Consider the following 26,771-nt stretch of genomic DNA (forward strand, 5'->3'; position numbering starts at 1 on the left):
AATCATATGCTTAGGATAATTATCAGGATTGTGACTTATGAAAAAAAAAGTAAAATTTTCATGTTTCATATTTTTCTTGTTCATAAATATTTCTTTTTAAATATTAATATTTAGAGAGACTCCTTTAAATTTTTTTCTTTTTTCATTGCTTTGGCTGAAATAGTTTACCTAATACTTTATTTTCTTTTTCTCTCCTACAATTAATTTACTTTCTGGAAGTTTCATTTAGCATATGCTTGCTTTAAATAAAGATTCATATTTTAAAAAAGACATAGTGTTAACATTTATTTTAAATTGTGGAGGATAGAACATGGGAGAAGACATTTCTATCTGTCTTAATTCTCATCCTAAGTAAGCAGATGCCCTAGGATGCTGGGCCATAGAAAAGAACATTCTATACTTATTAAAAACTGAATTATAGAAGAATATTTAGTGATTTGGAAAACAGTTCATGGTATACTGCAAAATACAGCTGATTAAAAGAAGTATGATCTCATTTCTGTTAAAAAAAAAAAAAAAAGGTGGGGAGGGTATAAATGTGGGATCAGTGGTTGGACTCCACAGGTACAGTCCACAGACTAAGTCATAGTTCTCTAAAGCTCACACAAGGTGCCCATGGTGACTTGGTCTCAGAGCCTTCCAGCTCCGTCCTCAAAGGTTGTTGAGCCTAGAACCCTCTACCCTTTACATCCACACACTTGCTATGGCCTCATGATGGGCAGAATGTGTTTCCATGTCCCAAAAGAAAAGAACTTCCTTCTAAATTCTGGAGACAAGAATTTCTTCTCTTTTCTTCCTTGTTAATCCCTACTCTGGCCTGGCCCACATCAATTGTTTTTCCCAACCCTAGACTTGAGAGATTTAGGGTTTGTGTTCCTTTTTTCCTCAGAATGCCATGCATTTCTATGTGAACTTCTCCCTCCTCATGTGACACTAGTTCTCATACCAAGTGATGAGGCAGTTTGCATTAAATAAAAGGCCTTTTTATACCCTTTAACCAGGTGGTAAGAACCTGTAGACCCTACATTTGCATCACCAAATTTGGACTTATACTGACATATCAAGAGATTCAGTTTTGTTACTTAATACAAACATCTTTATGTTTCATATCAATCAGCCATAATAATTCTACATAAAATATAACAATCCACAATCCAATAACCTAAAACCATAATTATTTATTTTTCACTATGTATTTTCAGATTGGCTGAAATTTAAGCTTTAATCAGAAGGTTGGGTCTATGTTTGTCTACTATTTCTCATTCTCCTTGGACCAGAGCTTACTCAAAATATACTATTCACATGGCAAAAGGTAGCAGTACAAAGAGAAAAGGCCCAATTTTACCAGCCCATTTTAAGCCTTCCCTTTCATTATTTTCACCCTCAACCCACTGGCCAAAGCAAGTCATATGCCTAAGCCCAAAATCAAGGTGCTCAGAATACATTCTATCCATCATAAGGCCATAGCAAGGGGTGAATGTAAAATACTCCTACAGGACAGTGAATAATTGGGACCAATAATTCAATCTATCACACTTAGAGTACCATATTTGTGGGTTTTTTACACATGGTTTTCCAATTTAAGTAAGAGTCACTAGCTATTAGAGCAGACTTTATGAGCAAATAGCCTTGGGTTTGGATCTTTACTCCAGCACTTTGCTGGCTATGAGAACCTGAGAAAATTACCTCATCTCTCTGAATCATGGTTCCCCATAAATCATACTCAATTCCATCACCCAGATTTAAACCCTGTAAATATTTTGGTGTGTTAATTTTTTCTAAGCATATATTAATTTTCCCCACAAATTTGGAATAATATAATGTTTAAAAAAATTCTACTTCAAAATAGCGCTTTGCCAGATCATAAAAATTTTTTGAAAGAACAAATTTTTTCTACTCCCCTCCTCAATTCCTGTCAGAGTTCAGGTCCTGGTGGTGGTAGAGGAGGGGATGTCTCAGACTGTGCTCATGTCAGAACCACGTGGAAACCTTGGTAAAAATATGGATTATAAAGTCCCCCAGGCTTGCAAAGACAGAAACTGTGGAGCTGGGCCTCTGGGGTAAGACCCTTCCCCATTCTGGGCTTATTTTCATAGGCAATGGACAGGGTTAAATTCCTAAAGGGACCCAAGCCATTCTGGCTTTCCATCTTGGAAGTCATGGACACTCAGAATGATTATGCAAATGTTTTAAACTGACTGCCAGTTCAGGAAAAAGCATACTGTTTTAAATGCTGCATAATTTTTATCATATGGATGTCACAATTTATTTTCCTTTTGCTGGGCATTCAGGTTGTTTTCAATCTGTCAGTATCTCAGGTTGTTTTCAATCTGTCACTATCTCAAATAAGTAATGTTGTAATAAACATGCATAAATCTTTGACCACATTTATGATTATTTCCCGTGGAAAGATTCCTAGAAATGTGATCCCTGAGGCAAAGGGTAGAAACATTTTGAAGGCTCTTGACAAGTACTATGTTGCCAAATTTCTTGACAGACAGGTTATACTAATTTATTCTCACACGAGCATAATCTTTAGAAGGAGTTAATGCTTTTAGATGAAACGCCAAAGTGATTGTTTTCACTTAGAGTGAGAACGTGAGACTGTCACAGAACAGAACAAATGTGGAACACTTAAATATAAATTTCTTTTAAAAAGTGAAGTCGAAGGAAGCAACGAAATTTTTGGATATGAAAGATGATCTAATTTTCTTTAAATATGCTAAAAATTGATGTCCTATAGAATAGCGCTCACAGAAAGCAAATCGCAAGGCTAAGGAAACCTTGCAAATAATCTTCAGAGATTTCCAGGTAAAGAAAAATCTGAATGACAAATGGAAGATAAAACAGGAAATAAACCAGAATTTCTGCCAATTCACTTCTAAGAGAGGAAAAGAAACAAAAGGACAAAATGAGTTCAAGCTAGAAAATAACATAAGGACAATATAGAGGGGTTTAAGAAACATATTGAAGGGAGAAATATTAGGGGGAAATGCCTGTGTTCTAATCAAAATACTGGAGACACACAGAGGTGATCCTACAAGACTTTGAAATCACCCCTTAAACTGACACTGATGTAGAGGGTGAAAACGCTGAAGATGAAGCTAGCAGCGGTGCTCAGAGAGCAGCCTATAGACACCCTCCCACCGCCCCAATCAGCTAACCCAAATGTCATCTGGGCTTTGCGAGCCCTGTCATCTCTAGATCAGATGGGCTTAAGCTCCACTGTGCCCAGCCAAGGTCCATAGCTCTACCAAGCCTTCTGCTGATTTATGAGGGTATATTGTTCGGAGGGCCCTTCTGCCTCCCAGCTCTGGCTGGCTTTTCTAAGACCATCTCTGTTCCCCAATGTGGCCATATGGTTCCTTACTCCTCTTCCAACAAACCTCCACTCAGGCAGATCATTAGTGTGTTCAAGTTCTCTAAGACATGTGGGTCTTGGGGAAGGGTCACATTGCCCATTAAGCCACAAAGCACTTAAAATTACATTTTAGGCTTCCTGGTTCATAAATGTTCTTTTGATCATTCCTTACTGGAGGTTTCTCACTGGCTTTTACCCCATGCAGGGCCTTAACTCTGGCAATCTCCTAGCCAACCCCTCCTCTTCTCACTCCTCCACCCTATAAAGAGCACCTTCTCCCCAACCCAGCCCCCAAGAAAAATTAATTTCCTGCTTCTGCAAGTGCAGCCTTTTGGTTCTTTTTGGTTGCCTGAGCCCTAACCAGCCCTTATGCCCTAGGGGCCTATGATGGTATTTCCTGAAACAAAGACAGCTACTTTCCCAAGAATAATTCTGTTAATAGATCTTACCACTGAAAGACACCCTTACAAGGTGATTAGAACCAGCATTCTGCCTTCAGCAGGTAATTGAGAGTCAGAGATTAAGTGAATTGCCCCAAATTCATTAAAGTGAAGTAGTAAGGAGGACTAGACTCCAGGTTTTCTATTTCTAAAGCTGTGCCTTTTCCACGTCAAATTTACGTTAACCCCGTGATGGTGGCCATTCTTTTGTTTCTGATACGAGTTAATAACTTACTTCAGAAAGCCTGCTTTGGTCTCTTATCAAAAGCAGCATCTTTGTCACTGTTCTTTGTGCCTTTTGTTTGGGGCAACGGTTTTTAGGAGTAACTGAGTTGGACAATTCAAAATTCTTTACTGCTGGATTAAGAAAGTCAGAGAACTGTTAGAGTGAATAGTATCATTAACCTGTAGATACAGTAACTACCCCCTCAACCTTACCTCCTTCCTTTCTCTCAGAAAAGACAGACCAGATGAAAAATCTTAAATAGAACTGGGTATAATGCTAGTTTTAAAATTGAATCAGATTTCCCACTGACTTCCATTATTAATTTGACCGTGTCTTATCACAGAAAAAAGTTTTGCCTGTAAGACAAATAACATTTAAGACAGCAATAAGATTTCATAAACTAGTCTTTTAAAAAATAATTCAAGGGACTTCTCTGGTGGCACAGTGGTTAAGGATCCGCCTGCCAATGCAGGGGATATGGGTTCAAGCCCTGGTCCGGGAAGATCCCACATGCCTCAGAGCAACTAAGACCTTGTGCCACAACTACTGAGCCTGCGCTCTAGAGCCCGTGAGCCACAACTACTGAGCCCGTGTGCTGCAACTACTGAAGCCCACGTGCCTAGAGCCCGTGCTCCGCAACAAGAGAAGCCACCGCAATGAGAAGCCCATGCCCCGCAACGAAGAGTAGCCCCCGCTCACCGCAGCTAGAGAAAGCCTGTGTGCAGCAACGAAGACCCAACGCAGCCAAAAATAAATAATTAAAAAAATAATAATTCAAACTAAACCACAAAGTACAGGTACTTTACTGAACCAAAACCAAATTGGTACTTTATGAAGCTTCACAAACTCTCCCTCTTCAGACTGAAGCACAGTAAAAAAGATGCTCCCTGCATCCCTGCAGGATGTCATCCTGCCTGTTGCATTCAGTCATCTGAGTACAGCATGAGTCCAGGATAAATTTCCTTGGAGACTGTGGCAGGAGTTAGCTATTTATTTCATTGACCTGGTGGAGGCTGCTAATAGCTGTTATTTGTTTTTTTAAAACAGCAACAAAGATTAAAAAATTTTATAAGCAGCTGCATGTGTGTTATTTAAAACTGTCCATCTGAATAATGGCAAACTTCTGACAAAAGCCACAATTTTTGTTTTGGCATGGTACTTATATAGCTGTTCTTTTTGACAGTAATCAGGTAATCAGGTCAGCTGCTTCTGAAGACCACTTCTGGTCTTGTGAAAAATGTCTTTCATGTAAAGGAGGGTGATTTTTTTTAAAAAAAGATGATCCAGGAGGGTATATATCCAATTTGTCTAAAACAGGGAAAAGACTACATAGGTAAGTGAAAAAATTAGAAGTGCCTAGGATATAAAAATAGATATCTCCCATTAAAACCAGAACTGAATGTACCCATTATAATATCAGTGGTCACTGCTTTTTTAAGATTTAGGAAAAAAAATCTCAAAAACCAATTACCAGGGTTTCCCTGGTGGCGCAGTGGTTGAGGGTCCGCCTGCCGATGCAGGGGACACGGGTTCGTGTCCCAGTCCGGGAAGATCCCACATGCCGCGGAGCGGCTAGGCCCGTGATCCATGGCCGCTGAGCCTGTGCGTCTGGAGCCTGTGCTCCGCAACGGGAGAGGCCATACCAGTGAAAGGCCCGCGTACCACAAAGAAAAAAAAAAAACCAAAACCAATTACCACATGTGGTAATGATCCTAAAACAAATTATTGTGGCAAATGGCATCTTGTTCAATATGGTGGTGACTATAGGAATTTCACAAAAACATATAACTTCTCTGAGGATTATTCAGTTGCACAATACAGTAATATTTTCAGCCATGCCTCCTTCCTCTTCTCAGAAATGTTGTAAGAACCAGAGGTAATTTCTCTGGCTTTGAACAAAAGGACTCACCAGTTTTATTTTACCTTGTACTAGGCAGTTATCTATTGTGCCCTCTCTATCAACATTACCAGAAAATACCAACAATGCTGGACTTCTAGAAATTCTGCTTAGGTTTATTTTAAAGTCATGTGATAAGTTTAATACTTTATTTGGGCAAAACTGCTAATTAACAACTCTGGTTTGGGGATAATTGGTCTATTTCTTCCCTTGACACTCTCCCCTATCTCCACTTCCCCCCTTGCTTTTTGTGTATTTGGTAGAGAAAAGGTTAAAATTAAATCTATATTGGTACAACCACTATGGAGAACAGTATGGAGGTTCCTTAAAAAACTAAAAGTAGAACTACCATATGATTCAGCAATCCAACTCCTGGGCATATATCCAGAGAAAACCATAATTCGAAAAGATCCATGCATCCCAATGTTCATTGCAGCACTATTTACAATAGCCAAGACATGGAAGCAACCGAAATGTCCACCAACAGTAGAATGGATAAAGAAGATGTGGTACATATATACAATGGGATACTACTCAGCCATAAAAAGCACCAAAATAATGCTATTTGCAGCAAGATGGATGGACCTAGAGATTATCATACTAAGTGAAGTAAGTCAGACAAATATCATATGATATCACTCATATGTAGAATCTAATTTTAAAATGATATAAATGAACTTATTTACAAAATAGAAACAGACTCACAGATTTCAAAAACAAACTTATGGTTACCAAAGGGGAAATGTGGCGGGGAGGGATAAATTAGGAGCGCGGGATTAACATACACACACTACTATATATAAAATAGATAACCAACAAGGACCTACTGTATAGCACAGGGAACTCTACTCAATATTCTGTAATAACCTATATGGGATAAGAATCTGAAAAAAAAGAATATATGTGTATGTATAACTGAATCACTTTGCAGTACATCTGAAACTAATACAACATTGTAAATCAACTATACTCCAATAAAATAAAAAAAGAATATGAACTTATGTTCTTTGATATAGAAAGATATCTACAAAATATTAAGAAAAAGGATGCTACAAAAGAAAAAGGATGTTATAAAATAACAGGCATGTATGTTGTACAAAACTGGCTTGTATAAAATTATGTGTGTGTTTCCGATACATTTATGACTTATGTATCTGGTTGGCCAAAAAATGCCTTTGGCTTTTAAGTAAAAATAAAAGACATTTTTCATTTTCACCAAGAACTTTATTGAACGTATTCATCCTTTTGTTCCACTACCTTCTGCCATTTTTCAGGCAACTTCATAATTCAATCTTCCCAAAACATCTTATCTTTTTGAGCAAAGAACTGTTCCAGGTGCCTTTTACAGTCTTCCAGGGAATTGAAATTTTTTTCATTAAGATAATTTTGTAAAGACCTAAATAAATGGAAATCCAAAGGTGCAACATCTGGTGAATACGGCAGATGAATCAGAACTTCCCAGCCAAGCTGTAACAGTTTTTGCCTGGTCATCAAAGAAACATGCAGTCTTGCATTATCCTGATGGAAGATTATGTGTTTTCTGTTGACTAATTGCGGATGCTTTTTGTCAAGTGCTGCTTTCAGTTGGTCTAACTGGAGGCAGTACTTGTTGGAATTAATCATTTGGTTTTCTGGAAGGAGCTCATAATAGAGGACTCCCTTCCAATCCTACCACATACACAACACCTTCTTTGGATAAAGACCAGCCCTTGGTGTGGTTGGTGGTCGTTAACTTCGCTTGCCCCACGATCTCTTCCATCCCACATTATTGTACAGTATCCACTTTTCATTGTCTGTCAAAATCTGTTTTAAACACAGAATGTTTTCGTTACATTTAAGTAGAGAATCGCATGCAGAAATACGGTCAAGGTTTTTTTCACTTAATTTATATGGAACCCAAACATCAAAGCGATGAACATAACCAAGCTAGTGCAAATTATTTTCAGCGCTTGATTTGGATATTTTGAGTATGTCAGCTATCTCTGCGTGGTATAACGTTGATTGTTCTCAGTTAATGTCTTGATTTGATCGCTATCAACTTCAACTGGTCTGACTGTGGAGCATCGTCCAGCGAGGAATCTCCAGCGTGAAACTTTGCAAACCACATTTGACATGTTCAATCAGTCACAGCACCTTCTCCATATACTGCACATCTTTTTTTTGTGTGTTTCAGTTGCATTTTTACCTTTCTTGAAATAATAAAGCATAATATGCCAAAAATGTTGCATTTTTCTTCCATCTTCATTAAAATGGCTACACAAAAATTCACCCATTTTGATAATTCTTTTTTTAAATGCATGCTGATAGGACAGTTGTCACAAAGACTCTAACAAAATTGTTTCAAATGAAGTTAAAGACAATTAAGTGCTACTAGAGCCATCTTATGGAAAAAACAGAGTGAACCTTTTGGCCAATCCAATATACATGTGTGTATGGATAAAGAGATGCCTAGAAGAATGTTAATCAAAATATTTTTCCTCTATCATAATGTTAAATAATAAAGTCATTCTCCTTTTGATAAAATAATAAATAAATAAATCTATATTAATATTCCTAAGCACCTTCTTTGGAGCTGGCACAGACGTTTCAGAAGCACACAGGCAAATTTTAAGTGTCCAGTGAAGGGGGCCTAATAGAACTGAGCAACCACAACCAACTTCATTTCTCTAAATGACCTGCTGGTTTTGTCTAAGTCCAGTTCTTGGCCTTTCTAGGTCTAATGGCCATCTGTTGCCTGGGATCTCAGATAGTCTCATTTCACTCTGCTAGGACCAGATCACACTAAGAATCAGATTTAGTTCTGGGCATCACACACTTGCATATGCAATGGTGAGTGATCAGAGTGGTAAAGTGGGGGGGGCATGTTGAATGATTGGGGGAGAGGCTCTGAAAGAACTGGGAGGCCTGCTGGTTGATAACACTGAAGGGCAGGGGAGGAGACGGTTCTGTGTAGCTCCACAAACCATTACCACGAAGAATAGCGTTGCCTTGCCTCCCTGAGCCTCAGATTCTTCATTCATAATATAAATTGGTGCGCTTGAAGATCCTGAAGATTTCTTTTAGCTCTAGATTGTTTTGAGTCTCTAGTTAGTGGGGAAAGGGATTTCAGCTCAATTCAAGGAAAAGCTTTCTTCTAATCAACAAATCTTCTGTTAACAGGCAGTTTCAGAACTCAATGGTGTTGAGCTCTCTGTTAATGTGGATAGAGTCAGGGTGGTCATCCACCCTGAAGCCTGTGGCAGAATCTCCTGCATTTGCTGGCAAGATGGACCAGATTACTACTAAGGTCCTTTCCAACTCTGTCCAGAAACTTTCGTTTCAAGTAGCTGCCAGGAGAGCAACTCCCACTGGAGTGACTCTAAAGGGCTCAAAGTCAAGAAACTAGTGGGAAAATGGAGAGCCTACAGTCTGCAGTAACACCCTAACCTGCTATCTAGTGAGTGACAGGCCTCATGCCAGGTACTTGACATATAGCATCTTTAACTCACAGCAATTCCATGAGGTAGATATTATTCTCGTAGGTATTCTTCTTCTTTTGCAAAGTGGAATTGAGGCTCAGAGATGCTAAGTAACTTTATCAAGGTCACACAGCTAGTAAGTGAAAGTTAGGAAATTCAATTCTAGGTCTACTGATTTCAATATAGCACTTCCCACAATGCTTTCCTGTCTCAGAGGAGCAGGGTGCAATTCAAGGAGGCAAAGAGCATAGAGAAGGGGTATAACATCAAGGAAGCCAAATGCAGTATAAATTAGAAACCATGAACTAAAGACTTCCATTGCCTCTGGGCAGGAAGGGAGTGTTCACTTACAGGATGAGTTTGAGAGGCCACTGTACCAATAGTGATATTCAACTGTAAAACAAGAGGCTCATGGTGTTTCTGCTGACATGACTGTTTTGAACTGAACGTTTATGTCCCCCTCTAGAGAATCTTCCAGGATTCTTTTTTTTTTTTTTTTAATTTTATTTATTTTTGGCTGCGTTGGGTCTTTGTTGCTGTGTGCAGGCTTTCTCTAGTTGTGGTGAGCTGGGGCTACTCTTCATTGCGGTGCGTGGGCTTCTCATTGCGTGTGCTTCTCTTGTGGCGGATCACAGGCTCTAGGCGTACAGCACGCAGGCTCAGTAGTTGTGGCACGCAGGCTCTAGGGCGTGCAGGCTTCAGTAGATATGGCGCGCAGGCTCAGTAGTTATGGCTCGCAGGCTCTAGAGCGCAAGCTCAGTAGTTGTGGTACATGGGCTTAGTTGCTCTGTGGCATGTGGGATCTTCCCAGACCAGGGATTGAAACCGGGTCCCCTGCATTGGCAGGCGGATTCTTAACCACTGCACCACCAGGGAAGTCCCCTTCCAGGATTCCCTTACTAGGAATATTCTTGATCCCTCTTCAGGCATTTATCACTTTTCAACCTTTATTATAATTATTTGAATCATGTTCCCTTAGACCATAGATTCATTGACTAAAGTTGTTTTTTATTATTATTTTATTGTTTTATTATATGCCTTTGCCTTCTGCCTTCTGCTTTGGTTCAGCTATTAGAAGGCACTGGGAAGAGTGGGAGAAGAGTAAGATGATAATTATTCCCTCCTTGTCATGCTCTCAACCTGTCATGCTGCAGTGAGCAGTAACTATGTTCAACTCAAGTCCAAGGTTTCTATTGGGCTGTCCTCTCCTACAGTTCACTTGGTTCCTTTAAATTGTCCCTTCCTCCTGTCACTCTTTAGGCCAAGCGTGGTAATGGCTCCCTGTTGCTGCTAGTGGCAGGGTGCTGCACCAGGCCTTGTTTATATCCTTTTACCCACCCACACCTCTAAATAGCACTTTTACTAATATTCACAATCACTCTGATTGAGTGTGCCATCTGTTTCCTACCAGGACCCTGACTAATATATGTACTAAAAGCCTCCTTAAAAAAAAGGGGGGGGGGGCTTCCCTGGTGGCGCAGTGGTTGAGAGTCCACCTGCCAATGCAGGCGACACGGGTTTGTGCCCCAGTCCGGGAAGATCCCACATGCTGCAGAGCGGCTGGGCCCATGAGCCATGGCTGCTGACCCTGCGCGTCTGGAGCCTGTGCTCCACAACAGGAGAGGCCACAGCAGTGAGAGGCCCGCGTACAGCAAAAAAAAAAAAAAAAAAAAAATCCTCTCACTCTTGTAGCTCTTTCCCTTGGCATTTATCTATGTATTTCTAACTAATCTGCCTGTACCATTCCTTGCCTTACCAATTTTAGCCGTTATCTATTGACTTCCCATTAAGGTCAATGACCTTTGGCTCTTCCCCATCTCTCTCCAACATAGTTAGAACCCAGTTTTTTTTAAATTAAATTAGATTGGTGAGTGGAAAGATAGCCTTTGTTCTTAGATAGGATGATTTAACATCATAAAGATGCCTGTTATCTCTAAGTTAATTTATAATGTAATGTGATCTGAATAAAATACCAACAACTTTTTATGGAGCTTGACAAGCTGATACCAAACTTCATTTGGAAAAACAAACAAGAATAGACAGGAAAACAGAAAAATTTTTAAAAACTATAAAAAGAGAGAAAGAAAGGAAGAAAAAAGCTACAAGGGGGACTAGGCATACCGGACATGAAACATACTATAAAGCCTTTATAATTAAACAGTGGGGTATGGACACATGAATAGATAGACCAGTAGAAAAGAAAGTCCAGAAATAGAACCAAATACATATGAAACTTTAGTGTGTGATAAAGGTGGCATATCAAAATACCTGGGCTGAAGGACTTTTAAATAAATACTACTGGAAAAACTAGTTAGCTCTTTAAGGGGAAAAAAGGTAAAATTAGACCCATACCTCATACCACACACAAGAATAAATTCCAAATGGATCAGGGATCTAAATTAAAAAATGAAACCACACAAGTCCTATTTAAAAAACAAAAAAAATGAATGAATTCCTCTTTAACCTGGGTGTAGAGAAAAGCTTTCTAACTATAACTAAAAATCAAATGGAATGAAAGAAAATATTGATAAACTCGATTGCATAAAACTTTGCATGGGAAAAGTAACACCATAAACAAAGTCAAAAGACAATTAAAACCTGGGAGAAAATATTTATAACATGTATCACAGATAAAGGGCTTATATCCTTAATATTTAAGTAACTCATAAAAATTAGGCAAAAAATAGATCAAAATCCAATAGAAGAATGGACAAAAGACATGAGCAGAAAATGTACCAAAAAAGGAAATAAAGATGATCCTTAAACATATGAAAAGAAGTTTCTTCTCATTCATAATAAGAGAAATACAAATTAAAACTACACTGATATATCATCTCTCACCAATCAGGTTGGAAAAAATTAAGAATATAATCACACACCTTGTTGGCAGGCTGTATACATTGTGCTCTTATACACTGCTAGTGGGAATGCAAATTGGTATAATCTTTATGGAGGAGAATTTCACAAAATATATTTCAAACATACATGTGTATGCACGCATACTCTTTTAACCTAGCAATCCCATTCCTGAGAATTTACCCTGAATATAAACCTCCAACAGTACAAAAACACACACATAAAAGTTATTCACAGCATCATCGTTTACAAAATTAAAAAATATTGGAGGCCACTGACATGCATATATATGAGACATATGAGTAATATGGTGCTGTTAAAAGAAGAAAAAAAAGAATGAGAAAGATCTCTATGAACTGATATGATTTCCACGATATATTGTTAAGTGAAGATATCAAAGTGCAAAAGAGTATCTGCAGTATGCTATTTTTTTTGTATGAAAAAGGGGGAATAAGAAAACATATATGTATATGTTCATTTGTGCAAAAGGAAACAAAGGAAAGATAAACTAGAGACTAAAAAGATTGGTTACCCTCAGAGGATGTGTGGGGATGGGTTGGATAGAATACAAGGAAGGGGGGGATGGAAATCATTTGACTATACCTTCTGTGTTTTGGAACCATGTTAATGTTTTATATATTCAACAACAAAAAAAAAGAAAAAGAAAATCAACAAAGATGGAGGGAAAAACTAAAATGTACAAAAACAAACTAACCAAATTTCAAATGAATAAGAGAACCAACACTGAGTTGGGAAATTAAACTCAAGTGACTTTTGAACACTGTATTTGGACTGGATACTCTCAGGCTAAACAGATTTCGAACTCTAAACTAATAATAGTTAGAAGCCTAGTTAATAGCCTTCCTTTTTCTCAGAAGTGTGGGTTAGCAATTCTGTGTATTCTATGACTGATCAAATAAGTAAATACATTGTGGTTAATGAGAGCCAGGCTTCTCACAGTTAAAGGAGAGTTACAAATAAGAAAAGTGGGAAGGAGGAGAAAATGAACCCTGCAGTGTTTCACTGGAATCAGAGGTATCAGTGTGAACTTGTGATTTTTAATACACATAGTAATAGATAGGTAAAGATAGACAGGTAAATATAGACTGGTATAGATCAGCTTGTGTGTGTATTTACATACATAATCTATTTCCTAGCTCTTTTGGCTGTCAGGGTCTAGAATCAACAATATTCGTGTAGCAATGAGCATATCTGGCATGTAGATCTTGGGTTCTAAATACTGTTCTTTGCTAAAGGAGTACCAGGGCTCCTTGGTAAGTGGCTGATTATAGGACTGAGCAGAGAGAGTACAAACATGGAACAATGTCATAAGTTTCCATGAGCCAGCTTGAAGAGGCTCTCACTGGTCAAATCTGGGACAGTCTGAGCATCAAAATACTTAATGACAGTAACAGTTTATAACACTTTGAATAAAACAGGAATCCATTAGTCTACACTGATATAATATATACAGGGGGAGGGGAAAGGAAAGCTCTTCCTTATGGAAGAAGGCCAACTAATAAATATAAAAGGAACGATGAAATTAGAATCACCATTTGGCAACTATAATGATAATAATTAATCTAGCCAAGAAACAATGATATAAAATTTTAAGTAACAGAGTATTTATATAGTTTCAAGGTATTGCCCCAAGAGATATTAGTAACTTTGCAACAGAGAAACCTGGGTGCACATACACCACCTTCAGAAAATGAACAAAGTTAACATCACCAAAGTTAGTAATGGGACAAATCAGCATCATGCGCATCTCGATACAATATACAATATCACTCCTGCCTTATTCCTGCAAGAAAACCTATAACTTGAACCTAATCAAGAGGAAACATCAGAAAAACTCAAATTAAGGGGCACCGCACAAAATAAGAAGCCTCTTTCTCTAATCTCAATGACCCTCATTGTCATTGACATGACAATATCAATGTCATGAAAAACAAGGAACGACTGAGGAACTGTTCAGATTAAAGGAGAGTAAAGAGACAAAACAGTCAAATGCAACAAATGATTTGGATTTTCTTTTGCTATAACAAACATCATTGACACAACTGGTGAAAGCTGAATCAGGTTTGTAGATAACAGTATTGTTTATTTTTGATTACACTGGAGTTATAAACAGACTTTTTTTTTTTTTCTAAGTAGATATAAGCTGAAGTTATTTAGACAAAGGGACATCCTGTCTGCAGTTTACTCTCAAATGGTTCAGAGAAAAAGATAAAAGAAATACGGTAGAACATCAACATTTGAGGAATCTGCATAAATGCTATATAGAACTACTTTGTACTATTCTTGCAAACTTCCTATCAGTCCAACATTTTATATATGTTATATATGTATCTATATATATTTGTACATATATAGATACATATAAGTATGTATATGTATAAACCAGAAAAACTTTTAGTTTTAAAAAATGTAGATCCCTGGGCCCCAGCTTTGAAATTTTCATTCAGGAGTTCGAGGGATGGGTCTTGGGAATCGGTATTTTAAAAGTTCTTCTGGTGATTACCATGCTTAATTTAGTTTGAGAATCATTCTGGGCCAGATAGTGTGACAAAAATTTTGTTACTGAAGAGGTAAAAAAAGATAACAGACATCCATTTACCTAGATTTAAAATCAAAAACCAGTTAAAATGAAAATTCCATGTGTGCCCCTCCATCTCCTAGTCCCTTTTCTATCCTCCAAGAGGTAACTATTATTCCAAGTTTGGAGCTTCCCCAGAGATCATCATTATGCCAAATTTGAAGTTTGTCATTCCCATGCATATTTTTATACATTTATACTACACAAATATATCCATATCAGCGATAGAACTGGTTTTGCATGTTTTCAAACTTTAGAAATGATATCATAAATATTCAATACGTCCTTCTTAAATATAACTTTTCATTCAGCATGATATGGTCTGGTTTTTAACTGAAACATGTAGCCTATTTCATTTATTTCATCCAGAAGAGGGAAAAACCAATGATTCCAGAGAAAACAAATAACATGCATACCCTTGGACCTGATGTGTAATATTCAATTTATGACTATACCCTGATTTATTTTTAAATCCATTTCCTTACTGGTGGACATTTGGGTTCCAGTTTTTCACTATCCCAGTGCTACTGTGAACCTTGTATGTTTCCCTGTGCACATGTAGCTCTTCAGAGGAGAAACTGCTAGGTCAGAGGGTGTGCACGTTTGTTCATTTTCTCTGCACTCACCAGTTTTTCCCTCTTCTGGATCCTGCATAGTCAGTCATCTATAGTAACAGGAGGGAAGGCAGAATCTATGGGCACAGGTGCAGGTATGTGGGCAGACATAGTGGGGATTTGTTGGAGTGCCCTTCTGATTGCTTCTATTTTCTCAGTGAAATAGAAAGCAAGGTTACCTGCTGAGACTGAGACCTAGAGTGGATGAAGAGCAACTGGAGAGTGTGAAGAGAGATGATATAAGGCCATCTAGGAGAATGATTGCCAGGGAGTGCTAAGGGCCTGTATTTTCAGTTTTACTAGACATTGACGTATTGTACTTCAGAGTAATTGTATCAACGTATACTCTTGCCAGCAGTGGATGGTTGTTTCTGATGCTCCTAACCTTCACCAACACCTTGCCTCATCATAATTTTACAACTTTTGTCAATTTGATATTTGTGAATAGTTTTAATTTCCCATTACTCATGAGTTGAGTTTACTGTTCATTTGAGCTTCTTCTGTGAATTAGCCCATTCATATTCTCTCCCATTTTCTTAATGGTTGTCTTTTTCTGATTGATTTGTAAGTTCTCTTTTGCAGTTTGGATAATACATCTGTGTTTAAATTATGACTGCACAAATATTTTCACTGTTGAGCTTATGACCATTGCTCCTTTCTAGTATGACCATGTGTTTTTCCTAGAGTTAATGATTTCTTTGTTTTTCCATTTGCCTATTTTCCATATACCTGTGATTAATTTTTTCCAAATGCTCCAACATGCCTGCCATTCTATCAGAAATAATTACTATGCACTCACACGAGTTCCATTCTTTTGTTCCTTGAAGTCCTCACTTTTCAAGCCATATATTCTCTTGTTCCAGCCTGTGCTGATTGCTCTCTGAAAGGCTGCATTGCTGGCATTCTTAATCTTCTATTCAGTCTCTTGGGCTGGATTCATTTCCCAAATCCCATGTCTTCTTCTTTCATGGTGTTGCTGGCACTTGTCCTCCAGTAGCTTCCCCCCAAATGGAGGCATGTCTGAATCCTTGCAACTATTTTTAAATTGATGGTCTAACTAGGTTTAGAATTCTAGACTGGAAATCATTCCCATTTGGTTGTGAAGGCATTGCTCTACTGCCTCCTAGAGTTCTTTGTTTTAGAAATACATTTCCATTCTCTTTCTAAATCCTTTTTATGTGACCTCTTTTCTCCCAGATACTGGGTTTGTTTGGGTTCTAAGTTTTACAGTGCGTTTTTTGTTTTTGTTTTTGTTTTTTGCGGTACACGGGCCTCTCAAGGTTGTGGGCTCTCCCGTTGCAGAGCACAGGCTCCGGACGTGCAGGCTCAGCGGCCATGGCTCATGGGCCTAGCCGCTCCGTGGCATGTGGGATCTTCCCGGACCGGGGCACAAACCCATGTCCCCTGCATCGGCAGGTGGACTCTAAACCACTGCACCACCAGGGAAGCCCTACAGTGTGTTTTTGCTCTGGATCTTTTGTGTTGAGCCTTCAGTAAACCCCTTCAGTCTGGAGATCCATGTCTTTAATACTGGAAGGTTCTTGTTTTTGTTGTTGTTTTTCTGGCATTATTTTCTCTGTTCTCTTTTTCTCAAACTTATTCTAAAACAATATTTGGATTTAATTTTAGGTGTGAAGCAGATGCTTTTTTGTGTCTCTGTGCCTTTGCATATGCGATTCCTTCTACCTAGGACGCATTTCCTCTCCCATTCCTTCTCCTATCGTAGAAAATCCCTACTTATCTTTCAAAGTACATTTCCAATTTCAGTTCTATGGTGATCCCCTCTCTGATCTTAGGCTGAATAAGACATCCTCTCCTCCTGTATGCTCACAAAGTCTTTTCTGGCGCCTCTAATGCCAAACTATAATCTGTTTATACATCTGCCTCCTCCATGATCATAAACTCCTTGAGCAGGATGATGTTTATCCATTTCTGGATCCTCAGTGCCTAACACTGTGTAATGCCATGAATGAATGAATTCAACAAGAGGTGAAAAATGAACATTTCTTCCTCCTGTATGTTAAGCGCCATGCAAGGTAGGTACCATCTCATACATTTTCACTTAATCCTTAGAGCAAACCTCAGATAATAATGGTTTATGCAACAAATATTACCTGGGTTCCTAGTACATGCCAGCTTTGATATTGGTGAAAGGATGAAAAAGCCAAGACCTCAAAAAGACTTTTTTTCTCATAGTTTTTTTAAATTGACATGCAATTCACATATCATAAAATCCATCTGTTCAAAATGTACACCTCAGGGGTATCACCACTAGACAAGATATTTTTTTATCTGTATAAAGGAAATGCTGTATGTATCCTGGGGTCAAGTCAGAAGAGAAAACAGTTTACCAGGGGAAGAAATGCATTCCAGGGAAAGGGAGCAGTATGTGTAAAGGAGTACAGCTCTGAGACGGCCCAGTATTTGGAAAATATGAAAAGTGGAGGGGAGTTGGAGTTTATAGTGAGCAAGTAGGTTGGGCTATTTTACAAACGAGGAATCTGAAGTTCAGAGAGGTGAATTAACTCAACTAAGGTCAAACAATTTCTCTTCTGCCAACTTGGGAAAAAGTATCTAAACAGTTACCCCACCACCAATCATTCCCAACAAGCAGGCAGGTGCTGACACCACCAAATACTGTATTATCAAATACTGAATTGCCTCCAAATCCTTTAGCCTTCCAGGAAATAGGCTTCATTTTCCTCTCCCAACTCCTTGTATTACCTAGAACCATTGGCCACAAAGACCACCATAATTAGTTGAACAAAAACATTTCCACTGTGGTTTTTTAGACTCCAAAGGTTAAGGCCACCACAGTGATACTATCAGTAGGTGCTCTGTCCATGGACAAAATACTGGTCATGAAAGTCAAGATGAAGCCTTAATACTTCATGAGCTCTTTGTTAGGCTAACATGTGTTTGCCAATCGTATTTCAAGCCCTCTGTATGACCATGAAAGAAGTCTATTTTTCTGGGCTTGTTTTCCTACTTACAAAGTGACATTACCCAGTCACTTTACCACCATCCTGCCCAAAAGAACCATTGGAAAACCATGAGGATCTGTACTGTTTTGAAATTCTTGAGGAAAAGGTCAATATATGCTTTTAAAAGTAATATGCCTAATATAAGAATTTCCCCAAATTTCTGACCTCAGTGCAACATTCATAAAATTTTTGCTTATTAACCTTAAATTCAGCCCGGATCAATCTCTATTTCATCTCTCTGGGAAGGGAGGAGGTAGGGGAACTCAGGAGAAAACACGTAGAAAATAAAGTTTTGTCAAGCAGTGGCAATGACTTCTGGATTTCTGTTTTGCATTCGGAGGCTGTTCCATTCTCTATCATGTGAAAGAGCAACTAACTCCGCCTTCTAAGATAATGAGCTGTGGGTGCTACAAATCAGAGGTGTGGTGGAAACACATCCCCCATCAGTTACCTATCAAGCTCTTCTCCAGCACTATGTTTACAAACCACCAGCAGGAAAGAAGACACAAATTACAGCAAAGACCAGTTATTTTTCAGAAAAGAAATATGAAAGTGACCTGGTGAAGCAGGGTAGAAGAGTTCACCAGAAGCCAACTCTGCCAAGAATCTTTAGATGCTTGCTACCCACTAGAGAATCCATGCTAAAGTGTTTGCAGTAGGACCAAGGAATTGACATGTCTGAAAATATTATACACAAAAGTTTTACTAACCTTTCAGAGACCAATTATCCCTGCCACTCTTGTTTCTCTTTTAGAATGTGCAGTTGTGAAATACTGGAAGTAAAATAAAGCAAATAGTATGACGGTGATCATACCAATTATCTCTTTCCCCACAAGGAAATATTTTAAAGCTCATGAGTTCCTGGGGGAAAGAAAAGAAACAAGCATTAAGTGTGCGTCCACTGTCTCAACACACTACTCAGTTATCCTTTGTGTAGCCTTCACAACAGCCAAGAGTTGGTCACTTTATCCTCTCTTTATGGATGAAGAAACTTAGGCTCAGAGATGCTGGAACACTACATGCCACAACCCTGAGGTATGAATCCTAATCCGAAAGACCCTCCACCGGCCAGTGTTTCCTAGACAAGGATCACCTGGGAGTACTTACAGAAAATACAAAATCCAGGCTCACAATCAGTCTCCAAAGGAAGGGGCCATGGAACGTGTATTTTTAAAATTATTTTTAAGAAGCCGTGCTCCCTCCACCCACTTAGTCAACAGGAGAGTTTGAGAAAGAGAGTACTTCACAACCCAGCCAGGAGACCATCCCTACATTTGTGGCTTATGCAGCAAGAGACCCTCAACGCCCTCAAAATACATAAATAACCAACCCACACTTCTCCCGTCCAACTATCACCTCTCCTAAGGCCCCCAGAAGTGCAGATCTTGGAATCTTCTTCTGCCCCTTCGCCTCTGAATCCTGCCCATTTTTTTCTTCCCTGTAGAACTTCATTTCCTGGCTGGGACCAGGCTCTAACCACCAGACTTCCAGCCGAGCCCCGGAACTCGCAACCGGTCTCCAGCCTGTCTGGCTCCTTCCCTAGCCCCTCGGCTGGGGCTGCTCTCATCCCAACCCTGCCTCTTCCGTCGGTCACGTTGTTTCCTCCGCTTGGAAGGACCTCTTTCCTCTCCGGGCCCTTCCCAATGCTCGGGGAACTCCTACACCGCCTGAGCGCCTCCACTTCCAGTTACCCTCGCCTCCCACCACCCCGGCGGGGGTACTGAACCCGGCCTCGAAGCCTAGCAGCAAGCGTCGGTCCTCCCGGCCGCAGTCCTTGCCCCCTCCTCGCTCGCCTCCCCACCCGCCACCTGGCTTCGCAGCGGTGGCTCGGGAAGCCCTAGGCACTTCCCAGAATAGAGAGCAGCTGCCAACGTCAGGCTGCCGCCGGCCGCGAGGTTCCGGGCGCACGCGGTGCGGGCGGAGGGGACGTTGCTCCGCTCTGGCCTTCCTTCTCCCCTCGCGGGCCGGGAAACTGAGGCCCAGGGCCGGAGCAACTTCCCTGGGGTGCAAGGTCCGTGAAGGCCCGGTCGGTCCTGGGCCCCAAGCGTCCCGACCCCCGTCCGCGCTCCCTCGACCACACGCGCCGCCCGGTTACCCGGGAGAGTGGGGCGGGGAGCGGGTCTCTGAGCGAGCGCTCAGCCCGGGAACGCGCAGGGAGCCGGACTCGGCCAACTCGCCGCGAAAGTTGTGGTCTCCCAGCCTGCCCTCGCTTCTCACCTCCGAGACACACCTTCCCGCCGGCCCTGCAGCCGCGCCCTCACATCCGGTCCACCTTGCGCACACCCCCTTCCACGCTCTCCCACAGCCCCTCGCCCTCCTACGCCTGCGGCTCCCAGCCGCTCCCCCTCGCGCATTCCCACCCGCGCCCGGGGCGCGCCTTCCCCTCCCCGCCGCTCGCCCGGCCTCCGCGCCGCGCCTGCCCGGGGTTCTGGCTCCCGGGAGCCCCAGCCCCAGGCCGCGACCCGCTTCCGCCTGCCCGGCGCGGGGCAGAAGTCCCGGTAGCCGCGCGGAGCGCTCGGAGCGCGGGGGGCGCGAGGCGAGGGGCGCAGCGGCGCGGGGCGGGGAGGGGGCGCTCGCTCGCTCACTCTCGGCTGCGCACACGCCCGTACAAACTCTCACACAGACACACGCGGGGTGCGCTGCCGCCGCCCGCCGCTGCTCCTCCTCCCGCCACCGCCTTGAGAGGGAGAGAGGGAGGCAGAGAGAGCGCTTTGTCCGCGCGCCGCCGCCCGGCCCGGGACTCTGCCCCGAGGAGGCAGCCGCGCCGAGTCCCCGCCTCCGCCTCTGCCCCCGGGCGGGCCGGGCCGGCCGCGGTGGGGGGAGCCAGGCTGAGGGTGGGGGTGGGTGGCGGGCGGGCGGAGGGCGGGGAGGGGGGGCGGAGGAGGAGGAGGGGAGACGAGGGCAGCGGAGGAGGCGAGGAGCGCCGGGTACCGGGCCGGGGGAGCCGCGGGCTCTCGGGGAAGAGACGGATGATGAACAAGCTTTACATCGGGAACCTGAGCCCCGCCGTCACTGCCGACGACCTCCGGCAGCTCTTCGGGGACAGGAAGCTGCCCCTGGCGGGACAGGTCCTGCTCAAGTCCGGCTACGCCTTCGTGGACTACCCCGACCAGAACTGGGCCATCCGCGCCATCGAGACCCTCTCGGGTGAGCAGTCGGCGCTGTCCCCCTCCCCCCGCCTCGCCCAGCTCAGGCCGGGACGGCGCCCGGAGGGAGGCCGAGCCCTGCGGGCGGCGCCCGGCGGGGGCTTTAGCGCCCGCACGTTCACTTCCACGCACCAGACCTTCAACTCTCACCACCGGCCCGCTCTTGGGACGGCCCGCTCCCCTCCCCCCACGGCTCCGGACTCACCCTTTGCCCTCCCAGCCGCAGCCCTGGGGCGACCCCCGAGCCTCCCCTAGGGTTCCCGAGGCTCTCTCGCTCTCCCGGGGCACCCCTTGTTCCTCCGGCTCCCCGAGTTGCTTTCCAGAGTTCCCCACCCCCATCCTTAGAGAGCCCCCGTCTCCCCTTCTTCCCTGACCTTCCCGTCACCCCTTTTGTCAGGGACCCCCCCCAAACCCTGAATGTCCTTCTCCCTTGACCGGACCTTACCCCTTCCCGTGCCTCGTGCCCAGGACCTCTCGCCCTCTGGCGTCCCCTGAGCCGCACTCTCCTTTCGAGCCCCCTCCCCAGCTCGCCCCGCGGTCCCCCACTTTTGGCACCCCCTCGGCGCCACCCTGATGATCCCCTCCGAGGTTTCGGGGCTCCCCCCACCCCGCCTTTGCACGACAGCACATCTCTATCGGTCCTCTCCCGAACCTCAGTCCCTTCTCGCTTGTCTCTCAAGCGCTCCTATTTTTCTCTGAATTTTTTGTCCGATTTTATTGAGAAGAACTCGGGGCTGGGGGCTTTCCGCCGTCAGTCCCCCCGCCTCCCGCTCGGCCAGAAGCACCTTTTTACGAGGTGCCCTGTCTCAACTCGGTGGGGGCCCGGACTGAGAACCGAGAAAGAGGCGACCGGGGGGCCCGCGAGAGCGCTGGAGCCCAGACGGGAGACGGAGAGCGACACACACACACACTCGCGCGCGCGCGCACTCACCAACTCTCCCTCCCGCACACGCACCGCTCGGAGCCGCGCTCGCCCCCAGGCCACGAGCCTGCGCCCCCCGAACCTCGGCCCGGCTGGAGCCCCTTCCCCACCGGCGCGCGGGGTGGGGGCGGGGCAGCGGCGAGGCCAAGGTGACCAGAAGCAGGCGGGGACCCGGCTCTCGCGGAAGCGGCCCCCGGGGGGCTTCGGCGTGTCTCACCAGGGCCACCGGGAGGAGAGGGCAGGGAGGGGAGAGCAGCGGAGCCTTCGGAGCCCGGATTAGCGCAATGGAGAGGTGGGGGCCCGGAGAGGAGCGGGGCCGCGCCAGCCCTGCAGCTTGAGTTTCAAATGAGCTCATCCTTTCAAATTGGCGCCGCTCTTTATTAAATTTGTTTTTCCGGTAATGCCACCCACAGCTATACCTGGGGTCGGGATCCGGGCTCGCACCCTTGCCACCTCGTCCCGGGGAACAAGGCGACATGGGGCGCCCACCTTTTTTCTCCACTGGGAACCAAGTTTGCCCAGCTCGAGAAGGGTAGGAGACCCCTTGAGGGCGCCCGAAGGCGGAGCCGGAGCGTGGAGTTCTGTGCGTGCCCCTCCTAGCCCCCCGCCGGTTTGATCGCAGGAAGGTTCTGAGTGCTTTAATTTCTGTTTTAAAGGTAAAGTGGAATTGCATGGGAAAATCATGGAAGTTGATTACTCAGTCTCCAAAAAGCTCAGGTAAATATATTTTGCTTAGTTTTTTTGTGTGATTGGTCTTACGTTTAAATAAAAAAAATACACTCAGTTTTTAAAAATGTGCTTGTATAGTTTTTTTTAAAAGGCGTTTGTTTGTTTTTGTAGTGGAGTTAAAATAGTTTAGAAAGCTACATTTTTTACTTTCATTATATAAGGTGTTTACTGTACTTGGAAAGTATCTGGTGCCTTATTGGGGGTGGGTGGCGAACACTAGCTGTGTTAAATTCGCTGGGACCGTTTAACTTGTTTATGAAAACTTGCCTCCCACCCGCCACTCCCACCCCTGCCCCCCAGCACAATGGCAACAAATGCTTGTCAAGACTTCCTGTGAGATGTTAAGAGTAAATATTTACTGTGTCAGCTAAATTGCTTAACTAAACTTCGCGATTATTGCGATTAATTAGTTTTCTTTTTTAGATACCTTAGTGTTGAATAATAAAATAATTCAGCAAGGGGTCGATATTTTTGCATAGTGCTTTAAACAAGTAGGTTGTTTGGATTAGGTGGCAGTTAAAAGCCAGACTTTTTTAGTCACAGAGACTACTGAATATTGCTTCTGAGCGTTTTCTTGTTGTTGCTTTTAAGATATGTTTGAGGCTTAACAAATATCACTGTGAAATCTATAATTATATTTAAGTGCACTGTTGTTAATGAAGGACTAAAAAGTTTTGTGGAGGTTGGATTTCTCCACAGTGATTTGCTTACATGAGAATGTCTGTGAGGAGAGAATGAGGGAGAACATCTTTGTTTAAAGTTTATTGTGGACTTTAAATTTGGGCCCTTTATTACTCATTCTAGATTTTTTTTCTATGTGTCGTAACTTAGTTTATATCCCATTCACATACATTTCTTCACCATTAGTCATTAAGTAGCTGAATTAGAGACTCTAAGTGAAGTCTTTGACTTACCACCTTTACAGTTTGTGATTCTCAATAGTGTAACCATTTACTTGATTTTTGCCAGGATTGAATAGATTTTAAAACAAACTATCCCAATTGTTAAATACATAGATGTTTTGCTTAAAGGGTCTCTAAAAATGTGTGCACATTTCCAGATATGTTTTAACTAAGCAACAGAATATCTTTTGTTTGCCAATGATTCCAGTGGCATATCAGAAAACTACTTAATAACTTAAAAAAAAAAGAGGTAAAAATTATGATTTGCAGTTTCATGTGTAATATTAAGCTAGTTCTTCTCTCTAGGAAGAAATGTAATGTGCAACTGATTAATTTTTAAATTAAGTATTCTAAGTTTGTATGCTTTTCTTAAAAAAATTTTTTTTTGCTTGAGAAATCGAAGTTGAAGCTTTTTGATACATTAACTATTTACTGTAAGTTGAAATTACTCATCTTATAACACTTGAATATTGGATGAACATATTGAACAAGGTTTGAAAGAAGCACCCAAAATATTTGATGGGTTATGTTTCTATAAATATCTAATTCTGTTGGCTGTATAATTGTTTTGAGGGTTTTTTTGGGTTATAATTAGTAAAAATCGGTGGAATTTTATCTTTGGTTAGTTGGTGTCTCATTTCATGTTGCAAAGTATATTATTTAATGTTGCAATGTAAGTGAAATACTAGTTTATCTAAAGTTATTAACATCTCTTGAAACTTCTCACAAATATATTACGTTTTAACTTTTTTCTTTCAAAATACAGAGGTTATTTGCTGTTAGCTGGTGGGTCATTTAGATGATTTTGCTGTGTTTATATAAGAGTTCAGAATTAAAAGCTTGTCCCAAATTTTTAGTATTAATTAAATAAAGAGCAATCTAGGACTTATACAGCTCTATTGGTACATGATTTCTTTGAACACTGTGGGTAATATGAAATACCTAGGAGGTAGATTGAAATGCGCTGTGTATGATTCACTACTCTGAAGATGTCTGACATGCCAAATGTATGCATAAGCTGCTGCTGTAGAGGGCTGCTTCATTTCTGATTGGATAGCTTTGATCTTTCTTCCTTTCCTTTATTAGTTTAAAATGCAGAAATTAGTTACTGGTACTGCAGGCTAAGGGAGAGAGAGCTGATGCCTGGTGTTGTGTACTGAGCTCAGACTCTTGGGAGGAGGCAGCTGTGTGTTCTCATGTACAGGGCTCCACCACGGAGGGGACTCTCAAAAACAGGGTACTGTGACATTTGAAACCAAAGCTTTTATGTTATATGGTGACTATTTTGGTGTTCTTTTATTGCACTTCCATGAAAATTAACAAGTTAAAAGTACATTTGTTGGCCTTCAGTCAGTTCTATATGTGGTTTTTGTGTTAGTAGAAGTGAAAATGTGAAGAAAACAATTCATCCTCATTGCTTGCTTACTTAAAAAACCATTCCACAAGTGAGTGCTCATTTTCTTTATATTGTTCTGATTTCTTTCTGTTCTCAAGAATCAGTTTTAATATCTATATTCCAAATAGATTTTTTTTAACCTAATGATACTTGGGAGGAGATGTTTTTTATCTTAAGTTATGAAAATATTGGCATGCCATTTGCTTACCAATTGGATCTTTTGTTAAATATCATTCTAGCATTATTTTATATGTGCTGTTTTTGTAGACAGACTAGATAGTATTATTTTCTCAGGGTCACTTAAAAGTAGAAAACTCTTTTTTCTTTTGCCACATGTGCTTCATTCTTATTAAATGCAAATTATTGTAATGTAAACCATGTACAAACCATCTATTTTTCTTTCTAAGTTGGCTTCAGGCTCTGTTGAATAAAAATCTTTGATTCTTTTTTCTCTATTCGCATTTCTTGGTAGCATATATGAATCAAAGATTTCTTAAGGAAGAAAAAACAGAAAAAGGGCTGTAAAAGTTGTGGAAACTTCCTTGATAGAAATTTCATTTTTGATGTTGATGAGAGTTTAGTTTAAAAAAAATTTATATACTGTATGTATCTACACACATGCACACACACACACACACACACATTACATAAATTGTTTTGAGCTAAGACATACGCTAACCTGAATGTACTTTGTAACTAAAGTTGAATGATTCTGTGAGAAACAAAACTTTGAAAAATGCAATTTCTGCCCACTTCTAGGAAGTAACTAAGTGGTGCTAGACATGCTTTCACTGAGATGGTGAGAATACTATGAGGTAGTGTAGGGAAAAGCTATGAATTTGTCTTTCATGAGTTAAAAATCAGTAATTGTGTTCTCTCCAATGCAAATGAATTTGGTCTCCTATAGGAATGTTAAAGAAAACAGTATCTCAATTGTGTTTTGCTTGTATGTACTACATTGTGTATAGTTGAATTAAATACCAAAAAGAAAAAAAAAAACCCAACCACCCAACCTCAAGCCCTCCCTGCAACAAAGGCTTTTGATGGATCAATTTTTAATTTTGTAACAACAGAAAAGACTTTATTAGGTTAAAATCATATGGTACCCTATTTCAAGAATTTGTTGAATTAAGGCCTGGATTTAATTGTATAGATTCCATGTGTGGATATTTTACATATATATATATGTACACACACATACACACACATATATATATTACTCTAAGGTTAGTTTTGATTTG

General features: G+C 41.6%; 1 protein-coding gene across 5 annotated transcripts in view; it reads left to right on the forward strand.

Moving 5' to 3' along the window:
- The first annotated feature begins 21,311 nt into the window (after positions 1 to 21,311).
- Positions 21,312 to 26,771, forward strand: part of IGF2BP2 (insulin like growth factor 2 mRNA binding protein 2) — a 159,216-nt gene continuing 153,756 nt past the window's right edge. For 2 of the 5 annotated variants that reach the window (XM_029215074.1, XM_029215076.1), the window contains exons 1-2: positions 21,312 to 21,582; positions 23,160 to 23,220. In XM_029215074.1, coding sequence (XP_029070907.1) covers positions 21,405 to 21,582; positions 23,160 to 23,220 — 239 coding nt within the window. In that variant the 5' untranslated portion in view covers positions 21,312 to 21,404. Of the gene's footprint in view, positions 21,583 to 22,569; positions 22,653 to 22,942; positions 23,036 to 23,159; positions 23,221 to 26,771 lie in introns of those variants that run through there. The other 3 variants (XM_029215075.1, XM_029215077.1, XM_029215078.1) reach the window with 3 other exon arrangements.

Source organism: Monodon monoceros, unplaced genomic scaffold, assembly GCF_005190385.1.
Source record: "Monodon monoceros isolate NGI ecotype Baffin Bay Population unplaced genomic scaffold, NGI_Narwhal_1 Super_Scaffold_11, whole genome shotgun sequence".
Classification (NCBI taxonomy): domain Eukaryota; kingdom Metazoa; phylum Chordata; class Mammalia; order Artiodactyla; family Monodontidae; genus Monodon; species Monodon monoceros.